This window comes from Colias croceus, chromosome 11, assembly GCF_905220415.1.
Source record: "Colias croceus chromosome 11, ilColCroc2.1".
Classification (NCBI taxonomy): Eukaryota; Metazoa; Arthropoda; class Insecta; order Lepidoptera; family Pieridae; genus Colias; species Colias croceus.
In genome coordinates this window covers 5,065,597-5,089,134 of record NC_059547.1, presented here as the reverse complement: position 1 = coordinate 5,089,134, position 23,538 = coordinate 5,065,597, and the positions used below count along the sequence as shown (strand labels likewise).

The following is a 23,538-nucleotide window of genomic DNA, read 5'->3' as shown; positions in this document are numbered from 1 at the left end:
CGTCAGGACCGAGCGACGGTACGCACTGACGGTCGGTCAAGCTCTGCAACCAGCCTTACAGTACAATAGGGAGCGCCTGTGGGGAGCGCATAACTAGCTTTATTTACTTGTCAGATGAGATAGTACGCACTAGTACGAATATGGAAATATATTATTATATACTATGTCTAAATTTCCGTGAGTACCTACGCATGATTATTAATTATCTACCCCCGCAAATACATGAAGCATGTACTTGCTTCCTGAATCTGTGTTCTCCGACGAGTACAATATGGGGGTCTTCAAGCGTAGAGTGAACAGGTACCTTCTAGGGAAGCGCGTTCCATCTTAGACCACATCTCAGCTTAACATCGTGTTAACATCAGACGAGATGTGGAGCGCTTCCCTATTACCATTATAAAAAAAAATAGTACATGCAGTCCTCGTCGACGAGTGCAACCTTAGGAACAGATGCGAATCATGGCTAGTGACATTCGTTTACTTTATAATGTTTTAATCACGTTTTAACAATTTAATAAATAATGTTTCGACAGTGACGAGTAGAATGGCGAAGACCACAGCGAAGACGAATATTGTGTAAATGATTTAATATTATCTGCGTTGCATGTCACATCAATCGTCATTTGTCAAATGTGACGTACAGCTGATTGTCAAATGTTATTAATTTCAACTATTTCAAATTTCAATTTTCAAATAATTTTCTTACAATGCCTCAGCCCTGATAACTTCAATCGTGTGGAGTTTATATGAGAAGAATCAAAATATTTATATTATTTACGGAAATAGATGACTCGGGTGCTTTGTTGAATTAGATGTATTGTAGTAGTCTGTAAGAACTTTGTAATGAAGGAGTAAAATAAACGTACTGACTTCGTACTGGTATATATTTTATGTCCAACGTAATTTTATACGTACCACATATTTCAAAAATGAATTTTATTAAGTGGGTTACCGCCAGTACATTTCAAATTGTATCATGTCTTTTTCTGTTATTATATTTCTTGGGAATATTAAACATGAACTTCAGTGATAAAAATAATTATTGTGTCATGACATATATGTTTGAATATCCTCAATTTGTGGTAAGTGAAGAGAGCTGGTTGTGATGATTTAATTTATTTTAAATATATTACATTAATCAGCCATTTGGTAAAAGATCATGAATAAGTAGAAACAATTGTTTTTATTTTAGCGCATATCACTTGATGAAAATAAAAATTTCCCTCAATATGGACTATATGCATATAGCGAAGGAAGGTTTACAGAAAAAGCGCGAAAGATGTGGTAAGTAAATATTTATAAAAATCTAATAAGTATTAAGAATTTTATGGAAATAGTTTAACTTAAATAAGTGTTATTAATTATCTACATTTAGGTTTGATGGTATACCAGTCCTTTTCTTACCTGGAAATTCTGGGAGCCATATGCAAGCTCGATCTTTAGCATCTGTAGCATTAAGAAAAGCGCTGTCCAAAGGATATGAAAATCATTTTGATTACTTCACCAGTAAGTAAACACTTCTTATTGTTCTCTCTCTTAAAATCTATGAAAAATTATTAAAATAAAAAGTTCTTAAAAGTAATCTATTTTCAGTTAGTTACAATGAAGAGCTTTCCGGTCTATATGGAGGTGTACTACAGAGTCAAACTCAATTTGCCGCAGCTTGTGTATCAAAAATACTCAGTTTATATAAAAATCATAAATATACTAAATTAATACCTTCTTCTGTAATACTAATTGGCCATTCTATGGTGAGTTGCAAACAATTTTTCTATATTGTGATTTGCGTGTATTTCTTCAATACACAAACAATAGAAATAATAATATATGAAATTAGTAATACATATAATTATTCACATTGTTTAATATAGATTAAATTTTTAGGGAGGGTTAATTGCAAAGAGATTATTAACATATCCAAGTACTATAAATACAACAAATATTGCTATAACATTGGCTGCACCCTTGGAAGCACCTATTGTAAATTTTGACACTGCAATGAATGACTATTACAAACTAATAGAATTGGAATGGAATGCATATGTGAAACCACATAAATATGTAAGCGAGAAGAAGTTCCTTATAAGCCTTGGAAGTGGTCCAAGGGATCTGTTGGTGCCTGCTGGTTTGGCTTCATCTAACAATAGTTATGTTAATGCTGTGGTAAGTAGTTCTTTTATATACATACATTTTTAAAAAAGGAACTAGTTAGTAGAACTCAAAGTGATAATATAGATAATTAAAACATGATGCTGGGAATTTATTGTTTTATACATATAGATATGTACATGTTTTTATATTATTACAGAGATGAAGGCCCCAACCTAGTTTTTATCAGTTAATCTTAAGAAAATTATAATAAATAAATTTTTAATTTTAACTGTAAACATATTATGATACTCGCCCCATATAATATAATAGTAGTATTAACATACATTCAAATCATTTATTATATTTGTTTTATTAAACCCACATTTTTACCTTAATTCAGTAAACAATTTTTTTATAAGTACTTTGTTTATATATATTTACGAAATTATGAATAAATTGTAATTGCATTAAAAGCTAATGAAAAATTAATAGTTACATCTCATTTTTAAGACCTTACATAGTTTATATTGAGTGTTATTTCCATTAAAAATGATTCACTTTATGTAAGTACAAATGAATGAATGTTAACATAGAACTACCATAGAATGGCTAATTCATTCATTCACTTTATGTACCTAAGTACAAATGTGGTTGACCTATGTGAACTAATTAACATGAGAAGTAATAATAAAATGTGTTAATTAATAATTTATAAATTACTTAACTAGTAGAAACAATTTGTTAGTACAAGAATGTTCCAATTCGAACTACTAATTAAATTTCAGAGATTAGTAAGAAACCGAAAAATATCAGATGTGTACTTAAGTGTATATTTTTTTATTTGATTGTAGGTCTACATATTTTTTTTATATATATATTTGATATGTATAAAGAGTTATTTTTTCGTTTATTTTTTGAATAAACGGTAGCGAATCGAAAGGAGACTGCTCATAAATAAACTGCAAGGTTTAATTTTTTGCGACTACTGCTCATAACAATGTCATGTATTTATTTATGTTTTATTTTTAGACCACAGCAATTCCCGGAGTATGGGTATCTCCAGATCACGTGAGCATGGTGTGGTGCAAGCAGTTAGTGTTGACAATAAACCGTTATCTATTTGATATCGTAGACCCAAGGACTGATCAAATCACTGATAGCAGCGAACTTATTAAAACGAAATTACGCCAATATTTTCAGGTAATCTATTTTAAAAGAAATGCATTTCATTTCATTATGAAACATCATCCCTTTATGATAGGGAGATCCGAATTCAACACGAATAAATCAAGAATTCATGAGTTCCAAGAATAGAATTCTAAGGCATTTTACAGGTTCGGACACATAGAGAAGATTAAAGTAGGTGTACACTTAAAGCCCCCACAAGAAATTTTAAAGCCTGAAATCCTAAAAACTGAATTACTGTGGCTATACTATATTTTGATAATTAATTCTAAAAGTCTATATAAAATCGAAAGCTCATTACAACTCTAGAATATAAATTCAATACAGAACTACAGAGCCACTGTAAGGACAAGAATTGAATTGAGTCCTGACTAGCTTCATTTATAGCTTGAAGTATGCCCTTATAATAGCAATAACTTAAGGTCTAAAGTTTAAATAACTAAATATACTAATTATATAAATCTGTTTTATTAAAGCGTAAAAATATATTGCGCGTAGGTATTGTTTATTTTGCGCGACATAAAAATATTTTATCATCACATTCTCATTGCAGGCGAATAGATCAATGACATTGAATACGAGAATTTCGCGCGCAACCGTAAACATGAATGTTGATGCTTTCTGGTACGAAGATAATAGGAGAGTGTATCAGATATCGAGACCTGAGATTGACAGGTAATATCTACGTGTATCTTCAGTACATGACAGTAAAGAGAATTGATAAGAATGCAATTTGAATTATCTCCTTTCTTAGAAATCCTCTTTGAAGTACCTATAATCTAAAAAGTATTTTTTCTAGTCTTTTTAAAATAACTAAATATTAATTTGTTTGAGCATATTTAGTAGGTTCTTTTCGATTTTAGTAAGTTCGATTTTGCTACAGAAATATTGTGTCAATATGAATTAAAGAGAATCCTGAAAGATACGAAATGATCGACTTACTTTATCGTAAAGAAGATCGAACAATTAATCAAATATAATTTTTTATCTTATTCGACATTGGAAATTTCTCACTTCCAGTTTACAAAACTACAAGCAATAGTATAAGTTACTTTATTTAGAACGAACGGCTATTTTTATCTCCGAAGCATATGACCTTACAAATTTTATAAGTTTATTAGCATTTATATTAACTTATTTTAAGTGCTCTAAGATATTTTAAAAATAGACTTTTTTATTCAAATAAGACATAAAAAAGGAAATAAAGGTAGGAAATAGTTGAAATTAATATCTAAATACTGATGACGTTCAAATATGACGTCTATTCAAACATGCTGGCACATCTCCAGATGCCCTACGAATGACCATTAATAATTGTTATTTTAGGTATTTGCGTAATCCTTCACATAAAAGCGTCCATGACACACATACCCACATTGATAATATTCATACAGTTGTAAAAAAATGTATTGTAAAAAAATTAGAATTTAAAAAAGTTGGTTACAAAAATGGTTGTAGGACGTTGTATGTATGTTTGTTGTTCAATAACACAAATACTACAGAACTTCTAGATTTTGATGATGTTTCAATTGTACACAGATAATGATCGGAATTGTATACAGGCTACTTTTCGCAAAGCTGCTGGTTTTATAACTACCGCGTGGTTCTATAAACAATCGGATCAGTTATAAGTTATAACCCATTATGAAGAGATAAATTAAAATAAAATATCCTAACTCGTAGATAGACAAGTCTTATCCAGGGATTTATTTACTCAAGCGCAGTACCTAGTACAGGTACTTTATCGAAATATTTCCTAAAATTAACTTGATTGATAAAATAAAGATAAAATTACAGACATGATTTTAGTTCAGGTAATTTTAGCGATTTTAGAATGTTCCCTTGATGGAGTTGTGTGTGTCAAACTCAAATTTCTAATATTAATAAAATTTATAATATTTTATCCGCTATAAAGTAGGCTTTATCAGTCTATCTCCAGACACAAAAATCATAACATAAAATCGCTTCGTTGCGACGTAAAAGAATTACAAACAAATAGCCAAACACACTTTCCCGTTCATTATACCTATTAGTAAGGATAGGTAGGTACTACATAAAATTTTAATGGATCGGTCGTAGTATTAGTAAGGATAGGTAGCTTAGGTACCTACTACATAAAATTTGAATAGATCGGTCTTATCTACATGTATGGACGAATAAAATGTAAGTACAGGTACAGAATAATAACTTGTGGTACTAATTATAAAAACGGATGATTTTAATGGTTATTCTCCGACTGTAGTACCTTTATTAATCCGAATTTGACTAGACCTTTACGGATAGAAAACTAAAAAGGGTTGTGACTACAAAAAGTAGGAAACTATAAATTTTTTTGTTATTCAAGAAAATCTGAGTTGTATATGTATAAAATTCAAGTTACAAAAAAATTTAAGTCGTAAATCAAACTTTCAGAATAAACAATTCTGTATAATAATATATAAAAAAAAACACTCTTTTTTCAGAACAACATATTTGATGATACGACTAGTGACGTTACCACAAAATCGATACGTGGCAGTCGAAGCAGTGAACGTGGATGATAAAGATTGGCTTTTCGGATGCAACGCTAAGGATGTTCATAGCACGTATAGGTATTGGTAAGTATTTTAAATTCCCATAAAATTACCACAGCATAAAAATCATATGATTTTTTAGACTGTGGTATTACTTATTCTATGATTATAATTCGCCAAGCATAGACGATACACTCATTTTCATGTTATCAGTATTGCCAGTTATGCTTATTAACACCATAATATAGTCGGTTGAAATGGCTATTTACTTTTTATTGAGTTCACCTACAGTATTCAACGGCTATTTTAAATAGTTTCCATTTACGATAATATTTTTCCTTCTATTTTCGCGGTACATCATATCAATTTTTGTTTCATTACACTTAGATAAATAATGCAGAAGAAACCCCAATTCTAACAATAAAGATTAAAAAGGTTCAAATTCTTAAATTTAACAGATAACGATTTAGTACAATTATTAATTATTTTGTGAAATCAACTTTAACCATATAGGAATAAGGTTCAAATTTCCATAATTATTACAGTAAAACAGCGACATCTCTAACTGAACTCAGTCGTTGGAGCGGCGCTGCAACCGACTTTGGTAGAAGAAAACTTGCAACAATTAATTTGCATAATGTACTTGAAGTACATCCAGAATGGACCCACGTGATCGTCAAAGTATCGCCTACTAGGAAACCGGTATGTATGAGTTGTAAATTAATTATTATTAAAGAGAAACTTCTTTTTCAATGTGGCGATTTTATAAATCTTTGAATCTTGCCGAAGAAGTTTCACTTCTGATACGTGTGCTCGGCACACACGCTCTTAAGGATAATTTTGTTTTTATCATGTGCATAAATTACTGTAAAAAATGAACCATGATATTAACCAGTCTCAACTAGAAATTATGTCTAGTATAATCTAAGATGATCATTAAAATTTGATTTTGCAAGATAAGACAACCTAGATTATTAAATTTCATTGTACTACAACCGTAGTTGCAGTTAACGTATCATGTTTTGCAGTTTTCTTTCATAATGTATGAGAAAGTTTGTTTACGAAAATATGTATTGAACGTTCCTCTGTCGCTTACGCAAAACCTAATGAAAGTGCGACCGAAATTTGCAATGCAAATAAATAAACACCTTGAGTGATTAACATACTTTTACTACGCCTCACTAACTTGAACCGGTACCAGTTAAGACTATAGATAACAAAACAATTTGCATCAAATGTCGATAACAAGACGATTGACAGTAATATTGATAATAAATTCGCTTACAGATAACGCTAAACGTCGACATAAATGATTACACATCAAGACAGATAAATGTCAATCTACCCTCAGTTTTATCGTTCAGTAAACACGTGATAAAAGAAGAAACAGAAGCTAATGTTTTATATTATGAGATTATATTAAAGGACTTCAATATGATACACCAAGCGTATTTATTGTATGTAGAACCAACGGCTAGTTGTCAAGCGAGTCAATACCATGTGTCTGCGGAGGCTCATGTTCCGTGGGCGAAGAATCATGAATATTATCATTATTTCACGTAAGTTATTAAATAGAAGTTTAAACAAACAGAATATTCAATCTACGGTTGTGTATTTATTGAAATAATTTGATGCTGAAATTCTCACACTTAGTATGTACTACCTGAGTATGGATACGTCAAGTACCACTTTAAAAAAATGATTGTTTTATTACTTCCTTATTTTTCGGAACTATAAATATTTTTCTATTGCAGCCATTTAAAACGTTCACCAATGAAATTAAGGCTATTCAAAAGCAATCCGAATATTTCTTCTGAGTCTCCTACATCGGAAGCTGTTAAAATTACACTATTGTTGGATCCAAAGTGTACTTTCACAATAAGGTAATAGCCCTAAAATGTATTTGCTTAAAAATTATTGCATTATTTTAATTTATAAAGTAAATACTTTCATATTCAACTATACTTAGTTCTTAAAGGTTCTATATTTAGATCTTAAAGGTATTCCTTTAAGATCGGATAAGGATATTTCCACTATGCATTATTCATATTGGTATTTTGCCAAAATTTTGCAAGATTTAAATACAAATGACGTGGTACATCGTATAAGTCATTTTAGCAATTACTTATTCTAAATTACGCTGGTAATTCTATATAACTGGCTTACCGCCTGCGGCTTCACCAGCTTTGTCTAAAACCTAATAAATTATATTATATTAAACGCTTTCCTCTTGAATCACCCTATCTATTAAAAAAACCGCATCAAATCCGTTCCGTAGTTTTAAAGATTTAAGCATACAAAGGGACATAGGGACATACAAAGGGATTTTGTTTTATACTTTGTAGTGATTATGACGGCAATAGACAACATAGACTCTGGAGATTGATCACCAGATAAATTTCACTAATAGGACTAAAAAAAAAACTTCCACCTGTTTATGTGTCTCTAAAGAAATATATCAGTTAACTAACTCCGTTTTTTAATATTCTTGTAAATATTACAATTTTCAGCATATCAGCATCATGGTACTACAGATTAGCGCAATTGGCCCGTAACTACACGCCCGTACTAGTTCCCTATGTAGCTGCTATTATACTATTAGCAGCTAGAAGCATTTTATCCAACTTAAAGGAAAAGGGGTCTTGTATTTCCATACATAGTGCGTTGATGAGTGAAGGGGTAAAGCCATATTATGCGCTGGTGTTCGCTAGATTGGCTACTATCGGATTGATGTAAGTTTTTTTATTCTTAGTTCAAAAGTGGTCAAAACTCTACCCAAAGGACCATCAACATTTTCATTATAAGAAATTTCGACCTTTTCTAAGGAATTTCATTTGCGTGTATTGGTATAACAACTTTCATATATTATCTGCATTATGATTGGAAAATAATGCGATACATGATATACTTAGTTGCAAAATCGATATACGTACGAGAAGATGGTACTTAATATCAAAATATGACAGACAAGATGAGATATTGCTTGTCAATGGGCGTTTTTCCATTACCCGGCCCGGCTCCGGCACGGCAACGGCATGGTTGGGGACCGCATGGGCGTAGCCACGGTGGGGCAGGGTGGGGCGCTTGCCTCACCCTGGCTTTGACCTGGAAGGTACCTAACCACTAAGCATAATATCCGTAAGAAAATTCACACTCGATTCTCGAAAGTCGACAGTCGACATAGAAAATGCGACCTTTTTAAATTAGTATTATTTACCTCTAAATTGACTGACTAAAAAATTGTCATACGTCCAGCGACCAAACGGCTGAAGATAACACACTTTTGGATCTATTTCGTGGTGTTGTAGGTGAATAATTAGGTGCTTTGAATAAGAATAATTCGAATAACGAATTACACACGAAAAAAGACAATAGTTGAGGCTTCTATGTTACATGAACTGTAAGAAAAATGATTGTAGTAGTTACCCCACTATATTATCCAATTTCACTTTTGTTGTGTTACACGTTCTACAACTCACTTATATACTTTTTACTTTTTACAATACACTTTTTTTTTCTAGTGCCCACACTAGAAAAAAAGTTTCAAAAAATATTAGACAGAATAAAGTAAGTGTTATAAAAAAGTTTTCAAGGCAAAGAAGATGCGAAATTTTACCTTCGCAAATGCCTTCGCAAATGCCATCGCAAATGCTTTCGCAAATGCCTTCGAAAATGCCTTCGCAAATGCCTTCGCAAATGCCTTCGCAAATGCCTTCGCAAATGCCTTCGCAAATGCCTTCGCAAATGCCTTCGCAAATGCCTTCGCAAATGCCTTCGCAAATGCCTTCGCAAATGCCTTCGCAAATGCCTTCGCAAATGCCTTCGCAAATGCCTTCGCAAATGCCTTCGCAAATGCCTTCGCAAATGACTTCGCAAATGCCTTCGCAAATGCCTTCGCAAATGCCTTCGCAAATGCCTTCGCAAATGCCTTCGCAAATGCCTTCGCAAATGCCTTCGCAAATGCCTTCGCAAATGCCTTCGCAAATGCCTTCGCAAATGACTTCACAAATGCCTTCGCAAATGCCTTCGCAAATGACTTCGCAAATGCCTTCGCAAATGCCTTCGCAAATGCCACCGGCATTTGAGGTTCGAAGACCTGGTTTGACTTTGGGTACATACAGTTGCTAGGAACATATTATTACTTTTTATTGTTGCCCCACCTTGAGCCCGTGGCTAGCTACGCCCATGGGGGACCGGTACCGGCACCGGGACTTCGTTTTTCCATTGCGCCGGTGTCGATGACGGTTTACGCCCGGTGAGTGGTATAGTACTGATATGACAATTCATATAAATATGCAATTTTACCGGGCCGGCACAAGTGGGAAGCTTGCTACCCCGGCGACGGCGACGGCGCCGGCAGGACTCAATGCCGTGCCGGCGCCGGCGCCGGTAAGTGAAAAAGCGAGCCATAAATTTTCATACATTTTTGCTTCCCCGGCAACCGGGCCGGGTAGTGGAAAAACGCCCATAGATTCGATAAAAAAAAATCGATAATATATACTTTATAAGCTGTTAATATTTTCATTTTTTTATATTTGGTTACTATATAACACAAAAACTTCTGCACGGATTGTATAATTTATTTTCCAACTAGGAAGATACATATACATATATAGGGTTTTACATCTCAGGTCACCCCGGGCGAAACCGTTGCAAGCAACTAGTTACTAGTAGTTGACAAAAGACAAAAAATAGACATTTTTAACAGGGAAATTTCTTTATATAATACCTACCTTTTAGGTCTGTGCCACTACTATCAATAATTCTAGAGAACGCCAGTTGGAACAATATGGAGATCCAGTACTTCACGCGATCTCTCCTAGTGTTGCCAGCGTACATGACAGCGCTCGGAATATTGAATGTTGCCGCAGCTGCTACCGTGGCCGTTATGGTATTTTCATCACAATTGGCCCATCGGTTGCTTTTTAAGTAAGCTTTTTATTTTTATTTGCATGAATTATGCTGAAATTTTAATATTGATTGTTGAGACATAGATGAATAATAGTAACATAAATACCATTAAATTTTAGTTTGTTATCTAAATTAAAAACGTACAGATCGTCATATTATTTTGCCTTTGTATTACGAGTTTCGACATTCTCTTATAATCAAGATTCACATATTTTTTAACTTTTAGACGAGTAGCAATGTTTCGTATTTACCTATTGAATTGACCATTAATAAACAAAATCCTAAATAAATTATTCATCCAATAATATCGTTAAAAAAATATTTATGTAATTTCGTCTCAAGTGTGAAATATTCTTCATAATTTTCAGGATAGTATGGCGCGGTGGTAATGGATTGGCGGAAAAAATGGCGTCAGGCTTACAAAAAGTGCCGCTAGTAGTAAGCGCAGCGTTAATATGCGCAGTGCCGTTGTCGTGCGGTGCGGCTGCGTTGGCTGCGGGCGCTGCGTTCTATGCGTTTATGGTATGTTATCATTGAATTCCAACTTTTAAACATTTTTTATTTTTAGTTTTTTTTTTTCGTGTTAAAAATTACGATAGTGGTGAATAGTATTTTTTTGCTTCCAATGGGTACACGTTTGCAGCTACTAAGACCTGGAACGTTTTATGCATTGCAAAAGAGCATCGGCGAAAACTATCCACACTACTTTAATTAAATAAATATTATAATTTTTACTATCTCTTTAAAATATTTATGTATTTAACTGTAGTTATACTTTTTCTGAGAGTTATACTTTATAATTTATGATCTTTGCAGCTGTCCAAAATGTATGAAGAATATCTCGAGGATTATGTTTACAAACTAATGGCGAAAATCGCAAGCAGGATATGTAGAATCTTCAAAAAGAAACAAAAAGATGAAGTCACAGAGAAATCTACAGAGAAAAAAGAAGTTCAATCTGAAACAGAAGAGAAACAAAAAGAAATAGATGATGTTAAAAAAAGTTTACTTGATAAAGATGGTGACGTAAATAATGATTCCTCAATGGCATTGGTTCAGAAAATAGACGAATGTAAAGATAATAAAAATTCTAAAGAGGAAGTTAACAAAAATTCTGACATTAATTCTGATACAGATGATGATCTCAATAATATTAACTTCCACATGATGTTATTTTTCCTTTGGATGTGTGTGACTATCGTGAATATACCAGCTTTGTTGACTTGGGCTAGGAATTTTAAGTAAGTAATTTACCTTTACCACAATAGTTAATGCTGTAAGAAATTTAAAAAAAAAATACATAAAAGCTGGCAATTAATAAAATTTTACAATTAATAGAAATACTTAAGTATCGTGCTATTACACTTTATATTGCCTAGATAAATAATTGCTTTCGTTTCATTTCAGGTATAGTATGATTTTAAAACCTGACACATCTTACCATACTGGTATGATTATGTCAGCTTGTTCTGGCATTATTTGGCAGATGGATGGTCCTAGGAAAAACTTGTAAGCATATTGAACATATTTTTATTCATTATACAAATCAATAGTCAACCACCATATCAATACCATATTAATAATTTTCTTGTCAATATAAATTAGTTTATTAAAATATTCATGTACCTTGAACATACAGAAGATTTTTTAGACTAACTTTTCATAAGCAATAGTATTATTTGATAATAAAATATAACTTTCTTGCAGGAGGTACTATGATGCGGTCTGTTCCTTATTATTCACTATGGCAGTATTTATTATAGCTCTTGGACCATTCTCATTAAACATTGTGAATTATGGAGTTGCTTTTATGTTTGCTATTATCACCTTACAACAATTATGTGACCATGAAGAAAGAGATAATGAAACTCGAGAGAAGAAAGAAAAAGAAGAAGAAAAAGAACTGATTTCAGAAACAAAAGAAGTGGATACTAAAGAATCTGAAGCTGAGATTACTAGTGAAAATAAAAATAATAAAGAAAGCAGTACTTCTGAAGAAAAATCTGAAAGTACTGCTGAAAATGTAGGTGATAAGGAAGCCGCGCCTGACAGTTGTGATGTGTGCAGTGAAAATAGATTTTATAGTATGTTTACACGACTCAGAGAAAAACTCAGTTTTAGTAATGATTGATAGGACTCACTTTATCAGTTACCGGCCTGTACATTTTTAAGGTAGCTATGTAGTACTCCTGTGCTATTTGTTTTTATTGTTAAAATAAGAATTGGAGAGACCTTTGTCTTAAAGTAAATATTGAATTAAAGTAAAATGTTTTATAGAACAGTAGGAGATTATTCATCAAAGTATACTTTTTGTTACTTGCATTTGAAAAGAGATCTTATATTTTTATTTAATGATTAAGGAATATTTAGCATATTGAATCAAAACCCTATATTATGTTTATTACTTATAATAATAAATGGACATTGAGATTTAATGGAAATTATTATGTTTCTCAAGAAAATAAAATATTTTATTACAGTTTGTGTTTATTTTTTGAAATCTAATACAATTCAGAAAATATGTATCTATTACTATTTTATCTTTATGAACAAACAGCATAATCTTTTATTGGAGTCATGGCTCATGCACCATATACTTTTGTAATATTGAGTCATTTTTTATTTGAAGAATGTTATAGTTTTTACCCGACTACGGCAAAGCAAAAGGAGGGTTATGATTTTGACAGGCTATGTATGTATGTATGTATGTTCATCTGTTCCCTCGTAACTTCTAAACTACTTATCAGAATTCGACAAATGACATATCATTAGAAGTGTCTTAATTGTCCGCTGGTTATATAGGCTATATGGGGTTGCATACTTCAGAATAGTATTGTATGACATTGTCAATTTACAACGAAGGCATCTTGGTAGAATCTACTGTGTCCATTTATTTGCAACTACATTAGCAACTTTGTTCAGTTCAGTATTCTGAAATCTTGTTTAATACTTTTTCAGCGCCGGTTATTGTCGTAGTTGGGTTTTAGTTTTTTCACTTTTTATTATGGTTGATTAGTTTTAATTATGTTGTTGATTAGATGTTCCTCAATGCTCATATATCTATTGATAAATCAATTAATGATTACTCACTTTCAACTTTAATAACTAAACAAACGAAATATATTTAATTTATTTACCAACTTCAAAAAAAGGAGGAGGTTATCAATTCGGCCGGTATATTTTTTAAATCACTGTAGACTGCAGTGAATGTGTTAATATCCAAGCAACTTAATGAGAGCTCTTCTATCCAAATAATTATTTTTGATATTTCAAAACAGTGTTGGTACCTACCAATCAACTACTTTAAATGCTTTAAGAATAAATAGCTCTGTATGCACAATTTTTTATGGAAAATGAAAGGAATAATAAAAGAAAGAGTAAGCTTAATTCTTTATTATTTTACATTATAATTTAACACTTAGCCACGACCACAAACGACACGTATTACTTCTTTCCTTTTTTCCCTGTTGGTTTTTCTTCGGTACTCCTTGGATTCTGCCAGTTCAAAGGGTTTCTTCGGTACATCGGCCACGGTGGCACAGTGAGAATTGCAGCTAAAATAAATCCAGCACCGAGAATGTACACCGACTGTGAGAATTGTTGAACAATGTAACCCCAAATGAAACCTACGATGCTAAATAATGTAATTATAGCGCGGTAGAGTTTTTCAGCCTTTGCTTGGCCAACATAATCAATATGAGTTGGTATAGATTTGAAAAAATCCATTCTTTATATTTTGTCGGCGAAGGGTTTTTTATTTTACCAAAACAATTTGGAATGTATAATGTCAAACTGTCAACGTCATTAAACTCGGGGACACGTCACACCAAATTGTCTAATGCCTCCTCCACACTACTCGCGAAGTTGAACGAGGTTAGACGAATAGAATAATGTAGAGGCACTTCGACTTCGGCTTACTTCGTCCAACTTTACCTCGCCTCGGCCGACTTCCGTTTGTTGTCGGTTTTTGCGCCCGAGTCAAAGGGCACGAAGTTACCTGAAGTTCGTTCTGAATATGAACGTATGCGCTCCTCGCGAAGTTTAACGAGTGTGTAGTGTAGCACCGCGGACTTCAGTCAACTTCGGCCGAGTACTTCGCCGAGGAACTTCGCGAGTAGGTAGTGTGGAGGAGGCATAACGAAACGTTCAATTTATACACATTCGTGCAGAGCAAGTAATAGGTTTTTTTTATGCTGCGATAGGGGAGCGCTTGGCCACGATCTCGCATGATGGTAAGCTGAGATCAGAGATGTGGCCTCAGATGGAGCGTGCTTCCCTAGAATGTACCTGTTCACTCTCCTCATGAAGACCCCCATATTGTACTCGTCGGGGAACACAGATTCAGGAAGCATGTTCCAGTCCCTAGCGGTTCGAATATGGGTTCGAATAAAGAATGATGATCCGAAACGCTTAAGTCCGGGTACATGGAACGTCAACCATGTGGCGATGCCTAGAATCTGTGCGCCTCGACGTGGCCTCGACAATTGCTATTCTACTTGAGATTCGCATTATATAATAATATGTAAATTCATGATAGGAGAGGTTTTTCGGACGTAGGTAATCAAAGAAAAGACAGAAATATTTTAATAAATGGTTCGCGACCTGTGTTCGCGACGATTCTCCTAAGCGATTCTCGTATAATAAACGAATGTGTCATCTGTGGTGTCAGCCAGCAAAAAGATCACAAACACGGATCACAAAAAAGATGAATGGCGAATACCTGTGGCTGTGCCTGTGGCGAATACGAGTGTATAAATCTTAAATCAACTATAAAATTTTAAAAGCTTACATATCTAGATGAATTTTTTAAAAGGTAAATAGGTATTTTAAGCTTTTTCAAGTTCGGCAAAGTCGAGAGCTATAATAATGAAAGATTTATTGATTACAGACAATTTTGTTTTCCCTTCTTATTAGATATTTGTATTTGTATTTCGAATTTCTCAAAACAACGGATTAAAATCTGAGAAAAAAGCTAAGCTAAATAAAATTGGCACAAAATTAATTAGATTTTGCGCATCTCGGTAAAGTGTGCACCTTACTTAAAATGTGTAAATGACAAGTCTGTGTGACTTTTTCCCTTTGTCTAGTGTTTGGTGAATTTAAAAAACAACAATTACCGACATGCGACAGCGTCAACAGTCAGCCCGTCAAGCGTCAGTCGATTGTCAACATCCAGTACGATCAGACTCATTAGGTTAATTTTACAAAGATTAAATAGTTTTTATTTTTTCAAAAAGTACAACAAACAATTTTTTTAACAAAATGACAACATTAAAACAAGTTCCTCTCACATGTGGTGGCCATACCAGACCAGTCGTGCATTTGGATTTTAGTGACGTTACAAAAGACGGATACTATTTGATTTCGGCTTGCAAAGGTAAGTTAGGAGTTTTCATACTTGCATACATTCGGGGTGGCCTTTTGCCTTGGCCCAGATGTAGGTGGAAGACCTGCTTGTGATCTTATTATACATTTGTGCACTTTAAGTTGACAGATGTTAGTTATCGATAATTGGAAAGGTGCTTTTCATTTTTTCTTATTAGATTGTATGTTATGTCCGCAACAATTCATTCTATGCATGGTTTGACCTTCTCTTTCCGGACATGCAGGAAACACCTTGAGGTTCCGTTCAAGTTTCCTGGCGGCGCCTGTTTGCCTTGATCACAAGTTGTGCTCTTTATTTACATCTGTGATACGATAACAAGTTTCAACCTATAGGCCATTTCGTAATTGTTGTAGGGTCAACTAATTGTTGCTTTCCTGTACTTTGTGTTGACATTTCACTCACTTAAGCTAGGTCACCTTGTTGTTGGACTTTGAAGGTTTTTTAAAGCACTTGACATTAATGATTCTTGTATGGTTTTTGCAAGCATGAAATAACTTTCATTTAACAATAGCATAAGGAAAATGTGTCATGAGTCCTTGCTTCTTACAAAACTTAAATCCACAGTGAGGGTTATTCTTTTATTCTGTTTGTATTCAGCTGATGAGTGATGATAAAATATATTTAAACATATGAATAGTCAGATTCTGTTTAGAACTTATGAACAAAGTTCATCTAATGATCTCTATCTGTTTGTTTCTAAATTGATATGAATATGTATAAGACCATTATAATTACTGATTAAAGGCTATAAATACAATGATTGACAAGATTATTGTGTATGAATAATGCATTTGTAATGTATTTGTTCATAGATGGCAAACCCATGTTAAGGCAAGGTGAAACAGGTGACTGGATTGGAACATTTGAGGGTCATAAAGGTGCTGTGTGGGGTGTGGCCTTAACTCAAAATGCAAACTTGGCTGCTAGTGGAGCAGCAGATTTTTCAGGTACAGTATTTTTTTTAAATATTATATTAAAAAACCCAACAACATATTAGATTAGAGGTACATTGTGTTACATTAAAAATGACCATGACAAAAATGATTTCCATAGTTATACTTTATACAATAACCTAGAGAAACCTAGAGAACCTAGAATATAGAAATATCAATATTGCAAAGTACAGTATACCAAGCCTGTTAATAAATAAGTTTCCAAAATTTAGGGGAAATATATTTAAATCCATCCTGGTTCATAATTACAATTTTAAATTTATATGTTTTAGCAAAACTATGGGATGCTCGCTATGGAGATGTCATGCATACATTTGATCATGAACACATAGTGAAGAGTGTCAACTTTAATGCTGACGATACAATGTTGCTTACAGCAAGCAACGAGAAACTTATAAGAGTTTATGATCTCAATAAAACTGACGCTGGTGGTAAGATTTGTTTTAAAAGAGATTGTATAATGTAATCCAATAAGAAAAGTAGAATGTAGTAATGGAAAGTAAATTGTTGAATACTAAGGAAGGAAAATTATTGTGATTCTTGCATTTTTAATACAAAGTTTTTTTTAAAGAAATGTAATTAAAAGATTGAAAAAATATGCAGAATATGTTTTGCATATTATTTGCATGATCATTCAATTGTTCAATAAAAAAGGATAATTGTAATTGTTGTTTTTTGTTAAAAAAATGTTTCAAAAATGTGTATATTACATATTATACTAACACATTTATTATGATTAAACCATGTTCTTTTCAGTATTTCTTATAATACAGGACAATATTATTATTAAGAGTTGCAAAAGATACAGTTTAGAGGTATAAAACAATTAATGACGATGTATGCATAATTCATATAGCTATCTTAATAGATTATTAATATTATCATTGCATTTGTAAACATGTAATTCAACATACATAAGATAATTAAGTTATTTATGTTTATGATATACACATATACCTACTTTTATTAAATAATATGTTTTAAATTATTACTTTCAGCCATTGAAAAAATCAGCGCACATTCAAACAGTATCAGGCATGCTGTTTTCTTGCACAATTCGAGAATTGTCAGTGTGAGCGATGATTTGACTATGCGCGTTTGGGACCGCAACAGTGGTCAGGTAAGTAGATTGTTTATCGTTAGTGCTGATTTACAGTAGTATTACTGTATTTACAGTAGTTGGTCAGTGACTTGTTGTGTGTGTTTACATAGACTTCAAGCCTCTGTACTGACTTCAAATCTGTTTACACAGGGTTTTTTTTCGGGTCAGCACTGATTTGCCTCGAATTTGTTGATTTCATATAATATATATTTAACAATTTACCGATTTTAGCAATTTTTACCATTGTTAGCAAGTCTATCATTAATTTGTTGTCATAAATTATTAATAAAATAAAACATGCACGATTTATTGTTGTGTACTGTTCCTTTAATTTAGTAAAAAAATCTTTTAAGTAAAAGTAGATCTTTAATCACAAACGATATTTGTGAAATTGTTGTTGACATGAAAGTTATGAATTTCCTCATGATAATGAAGGCCAGTTACTACAATAATTATTTACATTTTACAGGAAGTACAAAAAGTGGAGTTTCCTACAACTCCAAATAGCTTAGAGTTGTCCCGAGATGGAGCAGTGTTGACAGTGGCACATGGTATGTAATTGTTTTACCTAATTTAGAATATTTATTTTATTTCCTTATACTTAAGTATCTATAAAATGCGATTGGCATCTAAGGCAAATGTTCCGGAAATTCTGCAGTTTTGTTCCTATTTATGATGGTTTCTTTTATTTTGATTATTAATTATTATTAATTTGTTAGTGCACTATTTATTGAGGAGGCTATACAATAGGAAATATATATGTTGTATTATTTAATCACTCTAAGGGCCGATTTTTCAATCCTCCGTTAAAAATTGTTCAGAATAGAGGAAGTTGCCTGTATCATTAAATAATAATTTTCTTATGTTCTAATTTCAAGGTACCAACGTGTCTTTCTATTCTTCGGACACAATGCGAAAGATGCGCGAATTCCCCGTGCCCACGAAATGTTACTCTGCCTCGTTGGCGCCCAGTCGAGCAACTTTCGTCTGTGGAGGGGAAGATCTCAAAGTTTACAAATTTGACTATAATACTGGAACTGAGCTTGGTAAGAAATCTTATGAATAAAATAAATTTGTGTTATTACACACAAGTCAAGAATCTGTAATTTATCGTTATTTACTGAAAAAAAAATGCGCTAAATTGCAAGCAGTATGTAATGGTTCACAAATTTATTCTAATAAATCCAGATTGTTTTTTATAGTTAGTAGTGTCAGTAGGGTATTTTTCATTGAATGTCAAAAGTACCGCTTATGTAAGTTATTTTATTTTTGCAGATGAAAAAAATGTGTGTTTAAGTGTCCATTCAGTATCTTAGTGTTGGGTGGGCCGTATCTTAAAAATGGCAATGCCTCTTTACACATAATTAGCTTAGGAGGTTTAATAATTAATTAATAACCTTATGAAGGTTTAAAATTCTAAACATAAATAAGATTAAAATTGTGTTTTTCATACGCGCTACTAGGTGTAATACGAATATGCATATATTCTTACTGATATATTTCGATTTAAATTCTATGATAATTTTGTTGACGAGATTGAGGATTGATATATTTCCGTAATTGTTAAAATTTTGGACTGTCGTAATATTTACATAAAAAACATGTTTAAACTATCATAACAGACTTGTTGTTTACAAAGTTTTGCATGGAAAACTAATCCATAAGTTTATTAGACAAATGTATAATATAGTGTTGATCCTGTGGTTTAAATTCGACCACATCATAAACAAAAGAGTTGGCATATGTGAGTGTGTGTGTATGTGTCAAAAGCGTGGTAGTTTTGATTTCACGTAAATTTTATGCACTTTATAAATATTTTATTTTATTTAATTTAATTTTATTTTTATTATATTTTGCCTTTTCATATGCCTCCATCCGCACAATTCTCGTAAAACGTAATTTACTGACAAAATTTTACTATATTTGACTTAGCTCGGAAGTTCGTACATCAATGTATGAATTCCATCCGTCCTAAAAAAAATAATAGGATGTACCGTATACGTAGATGCTAATACTGCGTTTGGTACAGAGTCGAACAAAGGGCACTTCGGCCCGGTCCACTGCGTGCGGTGGTCGCCGGACGGCGAGCTGTACGCGACGGGCTCGGAGGACGGCACGGTGCGGCTGTGGCAGGCCGTGCCGGGCCGCGCCTACGGGCTGTGGCGCCGCACCAACGAGCCCGCGCCGCTCGCCAACGGGTTCAAGGAGGTCGCCGCCAACTGACACAGCTCGGATGTAAGTTGCCTCAAATTATGTCTCTTCTTTGGTAAATTATCCTACTTTTTTGTCAGACAGGTCACATGCCGGGGGCCTCAAATTATTATGTCTCTTCTTTGGTAAATTATCCTACTTTTTTGTCAGACAGGTCACATGCCGGGGGCCTCAAATTATGTCTCTTCTTTGGTCTATTATCCTGCCTTTTTGTCACACAAGTCACATGCTGGGCGCGCCAGCAATAGCACCAACCGGCATGCTGCTGAATGTCCCCCGAGGACACAGATTATAGTAATTGAAGAAACAGAAAAAAAAATCTGTGTCTTCTTCGGTCTATTATCCTACTTTTTAATTATCCAAGATGAGTTTCATCCTTCTGTCTACGTTATTGTCTTTCCTTATTCAAAATATCTTGCTTATAGCAGTATCAAGTATTTTCCACGTGACTATCGCCCACTTTTCTGCGTGACTATCCAACCCGTTCATCATACTGTTATAACATTATACATCATGAAGTTTATTTTGTTTGATGAGCCTTTACCTACTTACCTATTTTTATATTAAACTCCCTGTTAGTCAAATCAGAGTTTGTGGCACTTTAAGTTAAATTTCATATTCATATTATAAATTATGCTCGTTATAAGGCCAAAGTTCAAACTATGTACATTTACTTACCTTAATTTATATTAACTACTTTAAAACTTATTTTCAGAGTGACGAGGAGCAGTAATTGTGCAATCGAATCGGATCGTTTGATTTTGGCGAATGTAGACATTTGTCACCAAGTTAAGTGCTAAAAACATTAGTGCGGGTTGACAATCGAGACTCTTAACAATATGAAATTGTGTTTGTGTTGTTACTTTATTTTATGCAACATCACTTTTATACTCAATGAACTATATTTATTGTAAAAAAGAAACTTAATAGACTTGATAATATTATGAAACGAAATAAAGTGTTTTTAAATACACGTTTTTGAATTTTTTCTTACATTTCTCCCCAGAATGTTAAAATAGAGGTGGTAAAGAAATTAAACAGTCGGATATTTTACTTATTTATTTATTATAAAACTAATATTGTACAAAAATTACATTAACTTAACACTAAACACAAATAGTACGCCATTATATTACAACAATAATTTATACAATCCTAACTAGGCAGTGAAAATGTTTTTATTCTAAAACCTACCATTATTCTTTCACTGGTTGTACAATAAATGGTAACATGGGCTGGTAGCTATAGTTTCTTTGAGGTGTTATGTTTTCAATTAAAGCTTACAATGGCTGAAATGCTCTTACAAATTGGTTCTTTTTTAATATTACCTTTTTGGTTCTTTAGTTACAACTTATTCATAATTTTTGTGATCACTAATAATTAAATTATAATTAAGTTAATTTGAACTTGAGTATCGTAAAAAAGAGAAAAAATAGTTTAAATATGTTAAAATCAAATTAGGGAATTGTTTTTAAACATTTTTGGTGGTATTTATACATATTATATGGGTGTAGTGCTTGTGCTTATTTTAATGACTTTTAATAGATAACTTATGACAACAACACATAACATTAATGGACTTCAATGAAAATTCATTTCTTTGTTTTTATTACACTGCAAAGTGACAAAATGGATTTCACTACCACTTTCAACAATGAAAGTGGTACGCAAAATTTACTCTTTAACTGCAATTTGAATTATATGTCTTTTGAAAAACTTTTGGATGGCAAACTTAATTAAAAAAAGGTTTTGACTATCAGAACCTTCTTAAAATATATATCCATATCTATTTATTAAGTACATATACATTAACGTTTATAACAACCATTTAAACATCTTTATTAATGACAATTATGATAATGAGATGATAATTTGTTCAATTCCAATTGGAATTCTTAATACTAGGCAGTCATGGAGTGCCTATTATTAAATTTAATTATGGAGTAATACCTTAGTGTAGATTTAATATCGGTTATTAAAAGGACTTAAATTAAATTTACTAGTGAATGATAAAAATATATTGTATTTGCGTACTAAATCCACACTAGGGTTCACAATAATATTCGACATGGCCGTAATGTTGATACCAGTTCATTTCTCAACACGAGTAATTCGGTTGGTACACTGCAGTTATTCATTTTATAGCTGAAGTATTTTGTATCGTAATACAATTTATTAAATGAAAATTATGGATATTCAAGAAAAGGACCGGCCCTCTTTTTGCATGTCCATATTTTTAAGTTATTCAACTATAATTTTTATTGATCACTTGGTATACGACTCGTTGTTATCCCTCCCTACAACAATACAAATTCGCTATAAACGCTGAGCGTGTGGCGCCTGCGCAAGTTGCACACATCGTCGCTCTGGATATTTGCGCGTAGGTACAATTCATTAGAGAAGAAGAGAGGGGGGCCTCTTGCTTACGTAGGTACAATAATCCGGGAGATAAAACATTGTAGGTAGGTAAGAGGGGGCGGGGGAGAAATGACCCAAAACATGCAACAACACTACCGCGCTATAACAACTTACTCCCCCCTCCCAACAATGACTCATCAGTACATTAACTAAGCTATAAACGGCGTCAGATCAGGAAAGTTAAACCTCAACGCAGGTCGTCTAATCGCTCTTGGTAGTACAGCCCCGCACTGCGCGGTGCACACGTCATCACACATCCTTTCACTCGACAATTACGTAACATATTACTTCCCACTTTTCTATAGTAACTAACCCCCCCCCCCCTCTTACACATCTCCCCTCTCCTTTACAACAACAGCTCCTCCTCACTTCGGTATAAACGGCGTCAGATCAGGAAAGTTAAAATTCAACGTAGGTCGTCTAATCACTCTTGGTAGTACAGCCCTGCACTGCGCGGTGCACATGTCATCATGCGTCCACTCACGTTGTGTGATTACGCAACATATTACTCCCCCGTCTATAATGACTAATCTCCCCCCCCACTACATTTCCCCCTACTTGTACACTACATTCACTTAGCTATAAACGGCGTCAGATCAGGAAAGTTGAAGCTCAACGTAGGTCGTCTAGCCGCTCGTGGCGGTGCGGCCCCGCACTGCGCGGTGCACACGTCGTCACGCTGTATCGCGTCACGCGGCCATTCGCGGGACAGTTGGGCGCAGTCCGTGATACGGAGGGATGCACATTGCGCCTGGGGAAAAGTTATAT

General features: G+C 33.3%; 4 protein-coding genes across 4 annotated transcripts in view; 2 read left to right on the top strand and 2 right to left on the bottom strand.

The window, feature by feature from the left end:
- Positions 1-706: 706 nt before the first annotated feature.
- LOC123695544 (GPI inositol-deacylase) lies at positions 707-13,179 on the top strand. The gene is made up of 17 exons (XM_045641422.1): positions 707-1,082; positions 1,193-1,284; positions 1,376-1,506; positions 1,594-1,751; positions 1,885-2,163; positions 3,121-3,291; positions 3,830-3,951; positions 5,739-5,873; positions 6,335-6,491; positions 7,077-7,348; positions 7,544-7,672; positions 8,300-8,521; positions 10,530-10,718; positions 11,069-11,222; positions 11,517-11,941; positions 12,108-12,209; positions 12,408-13,179. The coding sequence occupies exons 1-17, from the start codon at positions 891-893 to the stop codon at positions 12,829-12,831; spliced, it is 3,354 nt and encodes a 1,117-aa protein (XP_045497378.1). The 5' UTR covers positions 707-890; the 3' UTR covers positions 12,832-13,179.
- An 899-nt stretch (positions 13,180-14,078) lies between these two features.
- LOC123695522 (signal peptidase complex subunit 1) lies at positions 14,079-14,493 on the bottom strand. Its single transcript, XM_045641395.1, has one exon. It carries the CDS (start codon positions 14,424-14,426, stop codon positions 14,145-14,147), a length of 282 nt encoding a protein of 93 aa, XP_045497351.1. The 5' UTR covers positions 14,427-14,493; the 3' UTR covers positions 14,079-14,144.
- A 1,346-nt stretch (positions 14,494-15,839) lies between these two features.
- Positions 15,840-21,325, top strand: LOC123695735 (serine-threonine kinase receptor-associated protein). The gene is made up of 8 exons (XM_045641648.1): positions 15,840-16,077; positions 16,899-17,033; positions 17,312-17,470; positions 18,038-18,159; positions 18,611-18,692; positions 19,020-19,187; positions 20,171-20,376; positions 21,068-21,325. Exons 1-7 carry the CDS (start codon positions 15,963-15,965, stop codon positions 20,362-20,364), a joined length of 975 nt encoding a protein of 324 aa, XP_045497604.1. The 5' UTR covers positions 15,840-15,962; the 3' UTR covers positions 20,365-20,376; positions 21,068-21,325.
- A 1,949-nt stretch (positions 21,326-23,274) lies between these two features.
- Positions 23,275-23,538, bottom strand: part of LOC123695370 (heme peroxidase 2) — a 40,784-nt gene continuing 40,520 nt past the window's right edge. Inside the window, exon 24 of the mRNA XM_045641196.1 lies at positions 23,275-23,521. Coding sequence (XP_045497152.1) covers positions 23,342-23,521 — 180 coding nt within the window. The 3' untranslated portion in view covers positions 23,275-23,341. The remainder of the gene's footprint in view (positions 23,522-23,538) is intronic.

Excerpts from the sequence above, each read along its gene's own strand:
- LOC123695544 (XM_045641422.1), top strand. The coding sequence starts at position 891 with ATGTCCAACGTAATTTTATACGTACCACATATTTCAAAAATGAATTTT. Across the intron at positions 1,083-1,192 it reads TTGAATATCCTCAATTTGTG|CGCATATCACTTGATGAAAA; the intron begins GTAAGTGAAGAG and ends TTTTTATTTTAG. Across the intron at positions 7,349-7,543 it reads GAATATTATCATTATTTCAC|CCATTTAAAACGTTCACCAA; the intron begins GTAAGTTATTAA and ends TTTCTATTGCAG.
- LOC123695522 (XM_045641395.1), bottom strand. The coding sequence starts at position 14,426 with ATGGATTTTTTCAAATCTATACCAACTCATATTGATTATGTTGGCCAA.
- LOC123695735 (XM_045641648.1), top strand. The coding sequence starts at position 15,963 with ATGACAACATTAAAACAAGTTCCTCTCACATGTGGTGGCCATACCAGA. Across the intron at positions 17,034-17,311 it reads TGGAGCAGCAGATTTTTCAG|CAAAACTATGGGATGCTCGC; the intron begins GTACAGTATTTT and ends TATATGTTTTAG. Across the intron at positions 17,471-18,037 it reads CAATAAAACTGACGCTGGTG|CCATTGAAAAAATCAGCGCA; the intron begins GTAAGATTTGTT and ends TATTACTTTCAG.